This window comes from Poecilia mexicana, unplaced genomic scaffold, assembly GCF_051168715.1.
Source record: "Poecilia mexicana isolate PSO_F unplaced genomic scaffold, ASM5116871v1 scaffold_14, whole genome shotgun sequence".
Taxonomy (NCBI): Eukaryota; Metazoa; Chordata; class Actinopteri; order Cyprinodontiformes; family Poeciliidae; genus Poecilia; species Poecilia mexicana.
In genome coordinates, this window is record NW_028263383.1 from 25,304,213 (window position 1) to 25,319,032 (window position 14,820).

At 45.2% G+C, this 14,820-nt stretch overlaps 2 protein-coding genes and 1 long non-coding RNA gene across 3 annotated transcripts; 1 reads left to right on the forward strand and 2 right to left on the reverse strand.

Annotated features, from left to right (window-relative positions):
* Positions 1–748: 748 nt before the first annotated feature.
* On the reverse strand, positions 749–9,956 carry apbb3 (amyloid beta precursor protein binding family B member 3). The gene is made up of 12 exons (XM_014988423.2): positions 9,893–9,956; positions 6,693–6,856; positions 6,551–6,609; positions 6,088–6,136; positions 5,728–5,877; positions 5,278–5,405; positions 3,562–3,676; positions 3,078–3,159; positions 2,926–3,009; positions 2,576–2,691; positions 2,322–2,501; positions 749–1,619 (listed from the first exon to the last, which is right to left on the reverse strand). Exons 1-12 carry the CDS (start codon positions 9,939–9,941, stop codon positions 1,365–1,367), a joined length of 1,431 nt encoding a protein of 476 aa, XP_014843909.1. The 5' UTR covers positions 9,942–9,956; the 3' UTR covers positions 749–1,364.
* A 1,205-nt stretch (positions 9,957–11,161) lies between these two features.
* LOC148155607 (uncharacterized) lies at positions 11,162–13,113 on the reverse strand. The gene is made up of 2 exons (XR_015765254.1): positions 13,029–13,113; positions 11,162–11,632 (listed from the first exon to the last, which is right to left on the reverse strand). It is a non-coding gene; the product is annotated as an uncharacterized LOC148155607 (long non-coding RNA).
* sra1 (steroid receptor RNA activator 1) lies at positions 12,058–14,649 on the forward strand. The gene is made up of 6 exons (XM_088012426.1): positions 12,058–12,305; positions 12,901–13,014; positions 13,093–13,176; positions 13,244–13,392; positions 13,481–13,589; positions 13,686–14,649. The coding sequence occupies exons 1-6, from the start codon at positions 12,281–12,283 to the stop codon at positions 13,961–13,963; spliced, it is 759 nt and encodes a 252-aa protein (XP_087868552.1). The 5' UTR covers positions 12,058–12,280; the 3' UTR covers positions 13,964–14,649.
* Positions 14,650–14,820: the final 171 nt, after the last annotated feature.

The following is a 14,820-nucleotide window of genomic DNA, read 5'->3' on the forward strand; positions in this document are numbered from 1 at the left end:
AAATAAAAACCTTTTAGAAGGTATTAAATATACAAAGAGATGTAAGAATGTTGAAACATCAGTTGTCATTATTTCCATTATGTCATATGTTCATAATATTCCTCATCCTGAGTGTCTGAGCTGCACCGTTCCATCTGCAGTTTTAAGGGAACTTTTGGGTTCAGGGTAAAGCCTCAACTCAAACTTCTTTTTGAGACTCGGTTCTCACTGCATCACAAAGGACAAGCTAATGAGCTTTAGAGACTCTTCTGATTCAAACTCAACAATCACTTTAAGGTTTTGACTCTTACTATTTTACTGACGTACGATGATACAACCTCAACAATATCTTCATCTGTGTCACTATGGAGTGTGCCCTTCAAAATGATCAATCTCCAGGCATTTGCACCATACTTACTGCCAATAATAGGAACCATATTTTTCTCTGGTCAAAGTTACAATGGGTACTTGGTAAACTCTTTACAAAGGTTGTTTGAGGCATAAAATCCTCCAGGCTGGCTCGCCACATTGAGTAACTCAAATCTCGAGGTTCGCCTGTAGCTGTAGGGAACCAATGTCAAACTGGGAGACGCAGGATCCTCAGAACTAAAACAATCTCCAAGTTACCAGCTGATTTTTACATTTCATTGTAATAAGCAATGAAAGTATTATATTGTTATTGTTATACAACTTAAACAAAAAGCCATATTGCAAATTAAAATAAACTGATAAATGAAAGAACAATAAATCAAGTCAGCAGGAAGCAGAATGAAGATTTTCTGTTTTATTCAGATTCATTCATACATTACATCATTTCCAGACATAAAGAGCCTCAGCAGCTTATTGCTTCCTGAAACTTAAAAACTCCTCAACCTGCAGAGGCTTCAGCTGGGAAACCAGGAAATGTGAGACTAATGTGCGCCCCTTGGTGGTCAGCAGCACTCACTGCAGCCTCAAGGTTTCCGTCCAGAAGAAGCTGAAGCCGACTGAGGAGCTGCTGTCTGGGATGGAAGAAGCTTTCTGCTCTAACTCTACTTTTCTGCTTTTGAAGGACATTTTAGGGAAATCAGAGGCAGAAATCCTCCTGGACCTTCATCACTCTTCATCAGAACAGTTCTCTGCTGTTCTGTGAAGGAGTAACTTGGTATTGATAGCTAACATCTGAAAATCCTGAGTCGGTTCAGTTTCTACAAGTTGGTTTGTTCTAAAACGGAGGAAGAATCGATCGCTCTGATTGGTCAGACACCTGCAGACGTTCCTCCTGTTCGGTTCAGTAGCAGCGACAGGTGAGACAGGAACCCAGCCGCTCCTCAGATGGGCCTCGCCTTGGTGTTGCCAGTTCAGACACTGATGTCATCGCAGTCCGGTCGGACCAGCGGCCATCACTACGAGGTGGCGGCTTGTTTGTTGCGGAATGTCTCGAAGAACGCCATCATCCCTTTCCTCACATTGCTGCTGCTGCCCTTTGGCATCGGCACCAATGTGGTGCTGCTGCTGCTGTTTCCATGGTGATGGGATGTCAGCGGGGGGAAAGCGACGCCGTCCATGGAGTTGGCTCGTTTCACCTTTGATGGAGTTGCACGCCAAGATTTGGTTCTGGGAGGCGGAGTCTGAGCCACCAGACACTTCTGGTACTGGAGCTGATGGGAGGAAACAATGAGATGAACCACCAGCAGGGGGCGACAACACAATGGCTACAAAACACATGACACATGACACATGACAAACACAGTGTTGGGTGTCCCAGCCTGGGACTCCCAGGCAATCCCAGAGCTGATTCAGGGTGGGATTACTATTCACATCCAGCCTGAAGGGGCTGGTTGTGTTTGCTTTTCGGGCTTCCTCAGGTTTTCTTTCTCTGATATTAAAATTTTGTGTGATAATCTGAAATGTTTCAGTGAGATAAGAAAGCAAAAACAGAAGAAATCTCAAGGGAGTGAATACTTTTTCACAACTCTATAGCCATGAGTTGCACCCTGATGACTTCTTACTTTGCTTGCTTGCAGTCAGAGGGAGAGGGATCCCCCTGTAGTGAGAAACAGTACCGCTGAGGATGGGAACTTCACAGCTCAGTTTGTTAAACCTCCAATCAGTCAGATAATAATACTCAATAAAATACCGTTGATATGTCAACAGTACTATCAGTGGTACTATCAGCAGTATATCAGTAGTACCATCACTGTGATATGGCCCCTAATTCCTGCAGGAGGAAACAGGAAGGCTTCTCTCTAAGGGTGATGATATTTTTCTGTCTGTTTCTAAATTTCACAGATACTGAAATGTGAAACTCTTTAGCGGTGTTCTGATTCTGTGTAAAAGCTCATAATCATCCTCATCCTCACCATGCACGCCGCCTGGACAGCCTCAGAGATGATCCCTGCGTCCGGTTCACACCAGAACACATGACACTCAAATTGCTGCGTCCCGGCGTCCACGATCACTGCAAAAGTGTGGCTGTCATGGCCGACGCCAAGGAAGGTGAGGAATCGCACCTGGCATTCCCAGAGTGGCTCGTCTCCGTCCTGCTGGCAACCAGCAACAGTTAGACAGGTGAGGCGACATATTACCTGAGCTCCACCAGCAGCGAGGACGGTACCTCCCCCTTCCACAGAGACAGAACCCTGTCGCTGATGTGGATCACCGTTGGCTCCCAGTCGTCGCGGTCTGTGGAGTTCATGATGCTTTCAATGGCTCTGTTCAACACCTCCATACCTGCAGAACAGCAGACAGTCCGGCGGGTCGGTTACAAAACCCCCCTTCATTCAGAACTGGGTCTATTGATCAGGATTAGCACAGGCTCAGGCTCTGCTAATCCTGATCTAGATTTTTAGGATATTGGGGAGCTGACGACCCAGGGATGGTTATCTAATTGGTCGGTTTATCGATCTGGGAACTAAAGCACAGCTACAGAACACCTGGTGGAGAACAGGTGAGTCTCTGTCCTACCCATGGCTCTGGACACCGGCAGGTTCCCGATGTACTGGACCTCAAACTTCTGGACTTGCTGCCTCACTGCCTCCAGGAACTCCACTGAAACAACAGGGCATGGTTAAAGAACCGGTACCTGGTACCTGGTGGACCAGGAGCAGGTGAGTCACCTTGTCTGGGCAGGTCTTCAGGTGAGATGCTCTCCATGGTGAAAGAACGGGATGGTCTCATCAGAGCTTTCTCCGACATCATCTGCACGAAAGAAAGAGTTCAGTCAGAACTGAACAGAGCAGGAGGAAACCATGTTTCCATGACGATCAGTGAGAAGATGGCAAACACTGTGTCTAACAATAGGTCCAACAGAACCAGGAACTCCTCCAGTATGTTCAACAGAACCAGAACCTCCTCCAGTAGGTACAACAGAACCAGAACTTCCTCCAGCAGGTCTAACAGACCTTTCTCCAGTTGTGGTGATTGCTGATGTCTCAGTTGCAGAAACCTGATGAGCTCCTGCTGCCCTGGAGTTGCTCAGACTGATGGTAATCACTTGGTCAGTGTCCTGGTTCTGACCCAGACCACCAGGCTGGACTCGGCTCTTCAGACTTTGGTCTTCATCAGTTCACTAGTAGGGTACTTCAGGTGTTGGAGTCTCACCTTGGAGCACATCTCGTGCAGCGCTGAGGCGATGGCCTTGGCCGGAGCATTACAGCGAAACACGTGGCACTTCAGGACGCAGCTGTCCTTATCGCCAGCCACGAAGGCGAAGTCCCTGAATGCACCACAAACACACACACAGAAAACCTGGTGAGCGGAGGTAACACAGGGGGAAGTCCATGGATGACCCTGACGTTCGGCTGTGAGTGTGGAGGGGTTTACCTGTCCCTGCACACATAGGGGTGGGCGTGGCAAAGAAACAGAAAGCAACAGTGTTAGAGCGCAAAACACAATGGTGAGCTTGATTTGAACTTCTCAGCATGCAGGAGCAAAGCAGCAGCAGTGAGTCCAGCTTAGCTTAGCACAATGACTGGGAACACCACCCTTCAGAGGCCGGACCCGTCCTACAGCTACAGGTGAGTCTGACAGTGGACTGTCCAAGCTGGGGACAGACGACATAACTGGTTTCGACTTTAGTTTCTGCACTCAGGATGAACCAGACCAGATGAATCAATCTGAATGCATCAAACTCTCTGGAAACTCAGCTGAATTTCTGATGGGCCTAACTCACAAGCAGGGGGCACTAAGAGCAGATATTCAGATGGGTTATATTCCTGTTCTGCTGAGTTTCCAGTTGTCGCCAGGAGGAATGAACGTTCAATGCTCAGCTGCGATTCCTTAGAAACTTCAAACTACTGTGAATAACTAGCTGAGCTTAATGCACTGTGTGATGACTAGAATCAATAGGAATCCATGTGTGATTAAACTGACATACTTTTCTGTCAAGTGACACAATTGTGAATTGGAACAATATAAATAAGTGAATTGAATTGAATAGTTCCACTCATCATAAATTAATAAAAAAGCAAGAAATAAAAATAAAAATGACATTATTTTAAATTTGTAAAGTTTATCCCACAGATTTATATAGATCTGATGGATCTGATCTGATCTGCTAAAGTTGAGAGTTTGGGCTATTAATCTGTTTTAGAACAACTCTCAATGCTGGTTTTATCATAAACATGTTTTTATGTATGTCTGAACAAACAATCATATCGTGTCTGGATCACACAAATAAAAAAATAACTTAATACTGCGCAGAAATAAACCTGTGAAATAAAATGTTTACTTTTTGTTAAAAAATTAATTTGCTTTATTTATAATTTCCTTCATTATTTACTGTTTTAGTCTGATTTTATCCCAGCATGACTGTAATTAACAAGCTGAATATTATTCTGCCCAGCGCTGTGCATTTGTAATGTCACATAGCGTCACACAACGTTTTTTACTGAAGGCGACTCAGGGCACCTGTCATCAGCCTCATTCTGATTGGCTGTCAGCAACACACGTTTACAGTTGGGTCGGTGATCTGTTCACACAACCCAACCGGGTCGCCCAGTATGTCTGTTTAACCAAGACCAAGGGACGGTTCCCTTCTCTCGCTAACTCGCCCACCTTGCCGACTGACCCAAACTAGCACGGACTGGTCCAGATTTTGCGTACTGCTCCAGACTTTCCCAGTGTTCAGGACTGGCAGAGACGTCATGTAGCTTGGCCCCAGCTTAGGTTGAATCTAGACCAGGGTTCTGCAGGTCCGGTCTTTGAGTACCGCTGGAGGTTTGGACCTGCAGAACCCTGATCTAGAGTCATGATAATGTAATTGAAGTCGATTCTGAAGGTTTTGCGTTTCGAGCAACCCGGGTCTGATCGACTCACCTGCCGTTGTTGCAGCCCACGCCCCACACTCGGATGTTGATGATTGGCTGACAGTGGAGGGGTGTGTGGTCTAATGGGTCCAATAAGGTCAAGGTGTCTTTCTTGAGAACCAGCATCATCTCCCGACCCTGCAGGTCAGAACATGCTCTCATAAGCAGCTTCCTGCTGACTCCGGTTAGCTTGACCTGTTCTGGTTTATCAGCGTCCATGGATGTTAATGTAACATTAGTTTAGTGAGCCCCCTAGTGGCTGGTGAGTAGAACAGGTCAGGAGAACATTACGCAGGGGAATGGCATTTTTAGTTCTTTCATGTAGGTGCTGTGAATACGACCAACAATATCAAACTGCAGAACTGCTGTCTTTGCACAGAAATCAAACTCACAGTAAAACCCAGATAAAAACAGGTGCAGTTTCCACACACTGCCACTAGGGGCAGCCCTCACGTCTCACCTCGCCCCAGGCCCCAGACCTGTCTCTCTGCTCGGGGCTGCCGCAGTGAGACAGCTGCTGGATGACGTTACTGACAGCTAAGCTGCTGCGACCCGGAGACAGGTCCTCCTCCTCCACCTGCAGCCAACCCAGGGAGCGAACAGCGAAGCACTGCAGAGAGGCAGGCGACATCAGATTACTGCTCCACAAAACTACGGTGGAGAGAGATTAGAACAGATTAGACCATCAGATTAAATCCTGATGCAGAGGAGGAGCTAAACTCTTATTCTGGCCTCATGCCCTTCATCATCACTTCCATGTTATTGTCAGAGTATTGGAACAAAAGTACAGTCCTTCATAGAGAAGATGTTTTTATGCTACCTTTGAGTCAGGGTCATGGTCAGTGAGATACTCCTCCTGCCACGAAGACCTGAGGAGAAAGAAGTTCATATAAGCTGTGGAGGTTCTGACGATGACTGGACAGTAAAGGATGTCAAGACAACATCTGTATAAAACTGCTGGTTTACTGGGATAAACACTTAGAGCTACTGGTTTACTAGCATAAACACTTTAGAGCTGCTTGTTTATAGCATAAACACTTTAGAGCTGCTGGTTATGGGAATGAAGACAAAAACTGGTGGTTTATGGGAATGTGGACATAAAAACTGCTGGAGAAACAAGGCCAAATCGCCTCCACCTCGCAACTTCTAGGACCTGACTAGGCCAGCAGACCTGCTGAGGTCCAGGTGTGAGGCTAACAGAACATCTGTCTGTACAGAACCAACTGCTCAGAAGTTGTTTGACCCCCAGAGAACCTAACAGACAGACATTCATCCTGAGTTACCATTCCTCAGAGGCTCCTTCCGTCTCTTTGGTGGCGCTCTGGTCTCCTGCCTCTTCCTGCTGAAACACCACAAAAAAAGAGTGGGCTGAGCCACATTGGTGCAACCGGAGAAGCTACAAGAGAAAAACCAGTCATGTCTCACCTGTGTCTCAAGAGGCTTTGGTGTCCCGGTAAGGCGGGGGTGCTGCCACTGGGTGGCACCGGTGGGAACGTGCCAGTAGTAGGTCCCCGTGGAGTCTTTGATTGTCCTCCAGCCAGAAGGAAGGTCTGGGTCCAGGAGGAGGTTCTGGTCTGTCCAGATGTTGTCTGCAAGGAAACAAATAGCTGTCATCAAATAGACACACCTGTCTCTGTCAACGCTCCCTAGAGGCAGCAATGCTCCCCACAGGTAACACAGGAGTGAAGTTTTATCAGATCCATTCAAACTGCCTCTATAGCCAACCACTTCTGATCTGCTAGTTATTGTAAAATAAATATAAAATAAAAACATGTACAATATAATTATAGAATTAGTAAATATGCAGTAAAATGAACCATTGAGGTGTTAAATGTTTCTGTGCTTTATTTCAGGAAACAAACAAATCAGCTGCTAGAATAAAATTCTCATCACATATGGAGCCAGTTAAAAACATCCCTGATGATCTCTGCCTGCATTTAAAACAGAAACTATCCAGCATTTATGGGAAAGATTGTAAATAAGCAGATCCTCTTTCACAGATTAAAGCACAGAGACAAAGAATAACAATTAAACCATTATTAAATTGAAAAAAACACCAATATAAATGTTTATGGTCCACTAATCTGGAACAAACTTCCAGAAAACAGAAAGACAGCTGAAACACTGAGCTCCTTTAAATAAAGAACAAAACCACTTGTTTATAGCTGCCTTTCATTTCTGGTAACTGGAACATTGATCATCATATTTGATGATGGCATTTGACAAAATGTAATGTTTATTGTTTCAAAATTGGTGACTGAATGATGTTTCATGGTGAACACACTCTGAAATTTCTTGTTGCTGAAATGTGCTGTGTGAATAAACTTAACTTGGGTCTGAGGAGAAAACCACATATTTATCACTTTTAATCAAGAAAGTTTATTTTTTATCTGTCATTGCAGGCTTTTAAAACATATTTTAACAAATTTTTATTATAAATTTCTCTAAGAGTTTTAAGTCAACTTTCCATCTGTCAGTTTGGTGAAAATTTTATGTTTTAATTGAAGTCAAACTGTCATTCAGAAGATTTGAACTCAGACTTTCAACAGAAGTAGAGAACTTATTGATCAGAGTTTGTTCTGTCCAGTCAGTTGCTGGGCTGAAGAGCTCCTGTCCAATCAGCTGTCCATGTCAGCAGGTCACACGTTGTTTTTATATTTTGCTGTGATCAGATGACATATTGATTCTCATGCCTGCATAAAGACAAAGCAGGGAACTTAACCCTCCTCTTCTTTATGTCCTCCTTGTTGACTCAGCAGTTTCATTCCCGCAGATGAAGGTCACCTTGATCATTGAGGGTCGTTGCTGACTCATCAGAACCGTGTTTATCACTCAGGACAGCAGAACCGGCCCAAAGTTGAAGCAGGTCCTGTTGGAGCCTCCAATCACTGCAGCTCCACCTTTACCTCCACTGTTTTTAATGGTCCATGCTTCACAGCTCACCTGGATTTCTACTTTAACGCACTTAACTGAGTAGTTTTTAACAAAGCATGTTAAAGTCTGTTCTCTCAGTGAAGGACTATAGAACTGGGTGATGTAGAACTAGGAGATGTGCTCTATCTTCCTGGTTTTAGTCAGAACTCCAGCAACAACATTCTGGATCAAGCTGCAGCTCGACCATTGATTTGTTAGTCAGATCTATTAAGACACTGCTGCAGTAATCAATGCCACTAAAGAGAAACCCCTGGATGAGTTTCTCTGATGCTGAGACATTAGTCCTCTGATCCTGGAAATGTTCTTCAGCTAATAGAAGGCCCACTTTAGAACCGTCTTTATGTGGTTCTGATCTCCTGCAGCAGTGGCTCTCTGAACCCAGATCATGTTGCCGATCCAACATCATGTGTCAGGACCAGGGCCATTGATTGGGTCAAACTGCTGAGCAAGAAGAGATGAAACTGAAGAAGCCGTGAATAATTAATAAACCCTCGGACACACGAACCGCTGAATCAGCTGAGAGAGACTAGACATCCTTCATCTCGCTGAGCTGCTGGACGGAGGCCCGGGTTCTGAACAGAACCAGAACCCTATCCTCCCAGAGTCTCAGGGTCCAGATTGTTTTAAAGCATCAGCCTCTCTGGGTGCTGATATCCAGTTCTGATAGGTCCAAACCAGCCGACAGGGACAGACAGCTGCATGTCCTCTGGAGCAAAAACAGGACAACACTCTAAAGGACTCGCCCTCTTCTTCTTCACAAACAGTTCCTTCCTCTTCCTGGTCCTCCAGACTCTGAGGGGTTTTGCTGAAGAGCAAAGAGACAGAGAGGACTCCAGCTGTATTTCAGGAGGAGGAATCTCTAAAACGTTGTCAGAAATAATTAAAACTTTCCATCGATTTCCAGTCATTATTCAATTTCTGCTGATATGTAGTTAAAGACATGACGAAGAGATGCAGAAACTGATTACAGAGTTTCATCACCAGCAGGAAGATGAGGCTGAAGGAGGCTCTAGTTGAGGGCAGAAAGTGGATCAGAACCAGAACCAGAGGTAGGACCTGGTCAGGGATGGGAGTAATGTGAGTGACTGGTTAATATAAATCCAGCAGAGAAAACATTCATGCATCAGAGCAGCAAACTACTAAACTACCAAAGCTGCTTCAGTCAGGAGCCCTGCAGAGCTCCACAAGTTCTGGTTCTTCTGGAGCTTCTTGAAGGGTTGTTGATGAGTGGTTCTGGTGGGTCGGCCTGCTGGGAAGGCTCACTGTGGTTCCAGGTGTGAATCCTCGTTCTGACTGAGATTCTCTGGAGTCCAGAACCTCACAGGTGGTTCTGGAACCATTTCCAGACTGATGCAAGTCAGACACTTTGTTTCTTATCAGTTCTAGTTCTACAGCTTGGTCTTTGATGAGCTGCTTTGTTTCTTCATCTTTGTCCGATACTAAACTCAGTTTGACCAGATGAACTCAGGAGCTGCGGGACTTTCTGTCTTTAACTCTGCCACTAGTTGGGATTGAAACTAAAACGTCATTGAGCATCTGAGAATTTACACCCAGAAACATCCAACATAAACCCCAACCTGCATCAGGATTATACGTCCATTATGAGGACTATCCTCATAATGCTGTCCCACGCCCAGGACCTCTGATCGGATGGAAACCTGAATGTGTCTGTGTGTGTATGTGTGTCTCACCATCATAGTTGACGATGATGATGGCCAGCATGTAATCCTTGCCCATCATGGCTCCCACCCTCCCTGGTGAGTTGCAGTCAGCTGATCAGGCCCAGAGGACGGCTGCTGCAATCTGTCTCTCTCCCGCTGTTCCCCTGTCTCTGTGGGTGTCTCTCGTCCCGCCGTCCACCCCCCTCTCAGACACCATCAGTGTTTCTTCTCCTCCCTTGTTTTGTTCCCCGTCCCGGCGTTTTCTCTGCCTCCTCTTTGCCTCTCTCCTCTCCGTCTGATGAAGGATGCTGTTTTCCTCCTCCTCCTCCTGATGATGTCATCACTGCCCTCCCTCTCTGCCTCACTCGCCGTCCCCTGTAAAAAATTACTCCACTACAGCAAGTGATGCTGAAAGTAAAATCTGTTGGAACATCTTCATCCTGAGGCTGAAGCTGGAACAGGAAATACATCATCACGCTCAGTGGAACCGATGAAGATGATGCTGTGACTCTCAGCAGTGGAGAACCTTGAGGTTTTGATGGACTCATATAAATCCAAATATTTCATTTAGCCTCAATGTTAATCCAAACAAAATGAAGAAAAAAAATCTGTTTAGTTGTTTAGTTTGTTATTCCTACAAATCTGTCCATATTGAGACATTTTATTTTCATTTTTTCAATATGTAACCTTTAGATTTAGGTCATAGGTGTCCAAACTTTTGGTCACATGGACCAAAATCGTCAGGTAGATGAGCCAGAGCCAGAAAAATGTAATCTTATGTATTCAACAATAATCTAATCATGCAACACTTTAATTAAATTAATAGCTTTGTTGTTGGTAAGGAATGTGTAAATGATTAAAGATCTGGGTTTGCCTCACAAAAAGTAATTTTGATAATTTTCTAGGCATCAATAGGAAAAAAAAGAGAACAGAATTGAATTAATTCTGAACAATAAATTCAGGATCTATTAGAGAACACTTGCAGAATTTAGCCAACTTTAATAAAAAAAAAAATTAAAAGCAGATTTGGATGCAGCAAAGTCCGTTTTTGAGTAAAAGTCACAGGAAAGATGTGGAGCTTGAAAACAAAAGGCATTAAAAAACAAATTGCTTCTGTGGCCAATGTTTTCTACTGTAGGAAGACTTTAATGTGTCTGTGATGGTGTTGACAACTATGCTGTGGGGAAGAATTTGCATGATTGCAGGGGCCACACATAATAAGTTTGGGGACCGCAAATGCCCCCGTGACCACACTTTGGACACCCTGATCAGGTAATGCAGTCAAGCGATGTAAAGCAATATCTATGCATGAATTTTATTGGATAGAAAAACCAAAACAAATAATAAAAAAGGGTCCGTAAAATAGTCACTGTAAATCCACCTGACGGTGTGCTGACGTCACACTGTTTCAATAGGCGTGTCACGGTTGCCACGTCCCGGACATTCTTAAGGAACTGGCAGTACTTAAAGTAAGCCTTTGCAACAGGAAGTAGAATTATTCACCTCTTCAAAGTAAATGTAACGATAAGTTCTCTGAAGGACTTCAAACAGAATCAAACTGAACATTTTGATTCTGGATTAATTTTGATGACACAGTTCGAATTTCAGTCAGCGGTCAGGCTTGTTCTCCATGTGGACATTCTCTGGGTACTCCGGTTTCCTCTCACAGTCCAGAAATATGCATGTTAGGTCAGCTGCTGCTGCACTGGACGGGTGACCTCTCCAAGATGGACCCCACATACTCACAGACACCTGGAGGCATTAACTGCCCTGCGTGAAAAATAGGAGCAGAAAACAGATAGAAATAATCATCCTTCAAAAATAATTTATATTCACTTTATATTAGCTAGCTGTGAGTTTTATGACTTCAAAAGCATTAAAACGCAAACATGTAGCAATATTATTTTACTTCACCTGTAATATACTAAGGTTTTGATGCTTCAGTTTTCTGTCAGTGGGAAAACTTGAAGATAAAAAGATAAAATCTACAATAGACACAATTAACTACCTGTAACTGATGTTAACCTAAAAATCCTTCAGTCAGGAGCTGATTCTATGGCACATTTGAACATTTAAATGTTCATAAATATGACTTTAAAGAAAAGATAAGACAGGAGAAATCGAAGAGTCAAAATAAATTAAAAATAGGTGACATCAGAAGATTTTATTTTTGACATTCTGACCGGATATGGTGACTGCAGTTATCGAACTTATTAGGTTATTCATTGCAACAACAACACCAGACTTTGTGTTTAGTTTGGGTGAGTTAGACAAGAAATAGCCTTTAATTAAATCCAGAGTTTAATCGAAGTTTATTTGACGCTTTTAGCTTAGCTAGCGGCTAAGCTCTTCCGGTTAGCCTAGCCGCTAGCTTCGCTCAGCCTCCCTGGGAAGAATCAGCTGATTCCAGGCCCCAACATGGAGGACATGTACGTGAAACCCGGTGAGTTTCCTCCAGAGGATCCGTGCAGTCCGGGAGAATATTACCAGAGTCCCACTGCGGGGATTAAAACGGTCGGGGAGTTGTTAGGCGCCTACTAACAGTCACAGACTGGAACTTCACTTAAAAACCTCTGGATTCAAACTAATCTGATCCATACCATAATAATCTCTGAGTTTAAGTGGATTCATTTTGGCGGCGATGACAGGCCTGTGTGACGCGATGAATTCGGGTCATTAATAGTTCATCTAATGTCAGCCAGCTCAAAGTATGAGTGCTGAAACGCTGATGATTCATAAACTTGATCTTTGTTGTGATGTTTGATTATTGATCATAAATTTCTGTCCTGCTGGATTAAAGCTGTTGTTAGATTGGATTATTGATCAGAGCTAATGACATCTGCAGGTGGTAATCCAAACCTCGTTATTATTTATTTATTTATTTAGTCAGCAGGGAGTCTCTGGACTCTTTTCAGTAAAATAAATGTTTATTAGAGATTATTTTCCCCACCAAGACGTTCAGTTTCAGAGCATCTCTCTATGTTGGTCATAATCAGGATTTTTGCTGAACTGTGTTTATATACATTTTTGTTTCCAAGGTAACCAGGAGCGGGGCTGGAACGACCCCCCTCAGTTTTCCTACGGGCTGCAGACGGCCCGCGGACCTCAGAGGAACCCCTTGAGCAGGAGAGCCGTTCCAGCAGCGAGCTCAGGTAATCTGACTCACCTGAACACTGACTTCACCTCACTTGTCATCTGATTTGAAACATCTGAATCTGATTGGTCTCCAGGTCCAGGTGCTCCATCCCCAGCCCCTCCCTCCTCCAACCTCATGGCCCCGCCCATGTGTAGAGTGGCTCCGCCTCCTCTGCCAGGTAATAGTCAGAACTGTCTCACTGCACCTGTTCAAAGCACCTGAGTGACAGCTTTAATGTCCTCCAGCTGGACATCCACCTGAGGCAACACCCACTGCCCAAACAGGACCAATGAGAAAGCAGGGAGAGGCTGATGGCAGCCAATCAGAACCTGACCTGGAGACTGTGATGTCAGTGCTGAACAGAGCCCTGGAGGCCTGCAGGAGCTCCGTGAGGGTGAGTTTTCACCAGCAGGGGGCGCTTGAGGCCCGCAGTACTGCACCTGGCCAGCAGGGACACACACTAATGCATCACTTGTCTGCAGGCTCAGGTGTGTAACGAGGTCGCTAAGAGACTCCGCCTCCTGGAGGACAGCTGGAGGTCAGGTAAACTCAGCCTACCTGTAACCAGACGCATGGACGTCCTGTCCCAAGGTAACCTGTCCCACCTGTCTGTTTCATGCCTGTCTCACCTGATTGCCCCACCTCATATCTCACCTGTCCACCTGTGTATCCACCTGTGTGTCCTAGAGCTGCAGGCCGGTCACTGGGACTCTGCTGATGAAGCTCATCGCTCTCTTATGGTCGACCATGTGACCGAGGTCAGCCAATGGATGGTTGGCGTTAAACGGCTCATCGCTGAGACCCGCAACCTCAGTCCAGATCACCTGAAACCACTCCAGAACCCAACGGTACCAGCCCAGGACCCAATGGTACCTGCCCAGGACCCAACAGAACCAGCCCAGGACCCAACAGAACCAGTCCAGAATCCCACAGAACCAACCCAGAACCCAGGATGCCAGTCCTGAGTTTCCCAGAACCCTGCAGTCCAGCTCTGGGTAACTTGGCCGGGATTCTGTGCGGTTCTTCTCATCTTCTGAGCTGGACTGGTTTCAGTTGTTTTGGTATCGGTACCATCAGGTTCTGTTCACCTGGTTTGGACTCCTACATCCTGGGGCTCTGGTTCTGCTCAGACAGACCCAGAACTTGAACCTCAGACAATAAACAGAACTGGACCTACTCACATCAGAACTGTGGACTCTTGATTCTGGAACCAGAACTTCTCTGGGTTGTCAAATGGACTCGGACTAGAAGAACCTGAACTTTAAGGCCCGGACTCCGAGGGTTCTGGACTTTAGGGAACCAGAACTTCTCCATCAGAACCAGCTGTTTAGAACGAAACTGAACCAGAGCGGACCTTTCAGCTGATTGGATGGAAAGCTTCAGGCGATTGTTGATACCATAGAACCTCAGCATGGGTCCAGACCTGGTTCTGGATCCCAAGCTGAATAGCTGGGAGTTGACATTGACATTTCCCAGCCAATCAGCTGTGTGCATAGCTCCACTCTGATTGTTCAGTTTTCCTGCAGGGGCCACTCTGATTGGTCCTCTGAAACGATCACAGCTTTAACAATTTCCTCTCTGTGTCCTGATCCGATTGTAACCCTGACTGGTTCTGTTGCGGCGCAGCAGCAGAATAAACATCTGAAAAGAGTGGCGTGTCTTTATCAGCTTCATTAATAACCGGAAGGAGAATAAATGCTGCAGTCAGGTTTCTAATAAACCAGAGAGTTTCTGACTCTGGTTCCAGTCAGAGTTTCTGAGAGTTTCTGACTGGAACCAGAAACACTGATGGAAACATCATGTGACTCATGTCAGACTCCAG

What these genes read in the sequence shown, in the direction of transcription:
- apbb3 (XM_014988423.2), bottom strand. Translation starts at nt 9,941, where the DNA reads ATGATGGGCAAGGATTACATGCTGGCCATCATCATCGTCAACTATGAT. An exon ending in TGAAGACCTGCCCAGACAAG is followed by an intron (nt 3,010 to 3,077) that starts GTGACTCACCTG and finishes CTGTTGTTTCAG; the next exon opens with TGGAGTTCCTGGAGGCAGTG. An exon ending in GCCGGTGTCCAGAGCCATGG is followed by an intron (nt 2,692 to 2,925) that starts GTAGGACAGAGA and finishes GCTGTTCTGCAG; the next exon opens with GTATGGAGGTGTTGAACAGA.
- sra1 (XM_088012426.1), top strand. Translation starts at nt 12,281, where the DNA reads ATGGAGGACATGTACGTGAAACCCG. An exon ending in GGACATGTACGTGAAACCCG is followed by an intron (nt 12,306 to 12,900) that starts GTGAGTTTCCTC and finishes TTTGTTTCCAAG; the next exon opens with GTAACCAGGAGCGGGGCTGG. An exon ending in CCTGCAGGAGCTCCGTGAGG is followed by an intron (nt 13,393 to 13,480) that starts GTGAGTTTTCAC and finishes ACTTGTCTGCAG; the next exon opens with GCTCAGGTGTGTAACGAGGT.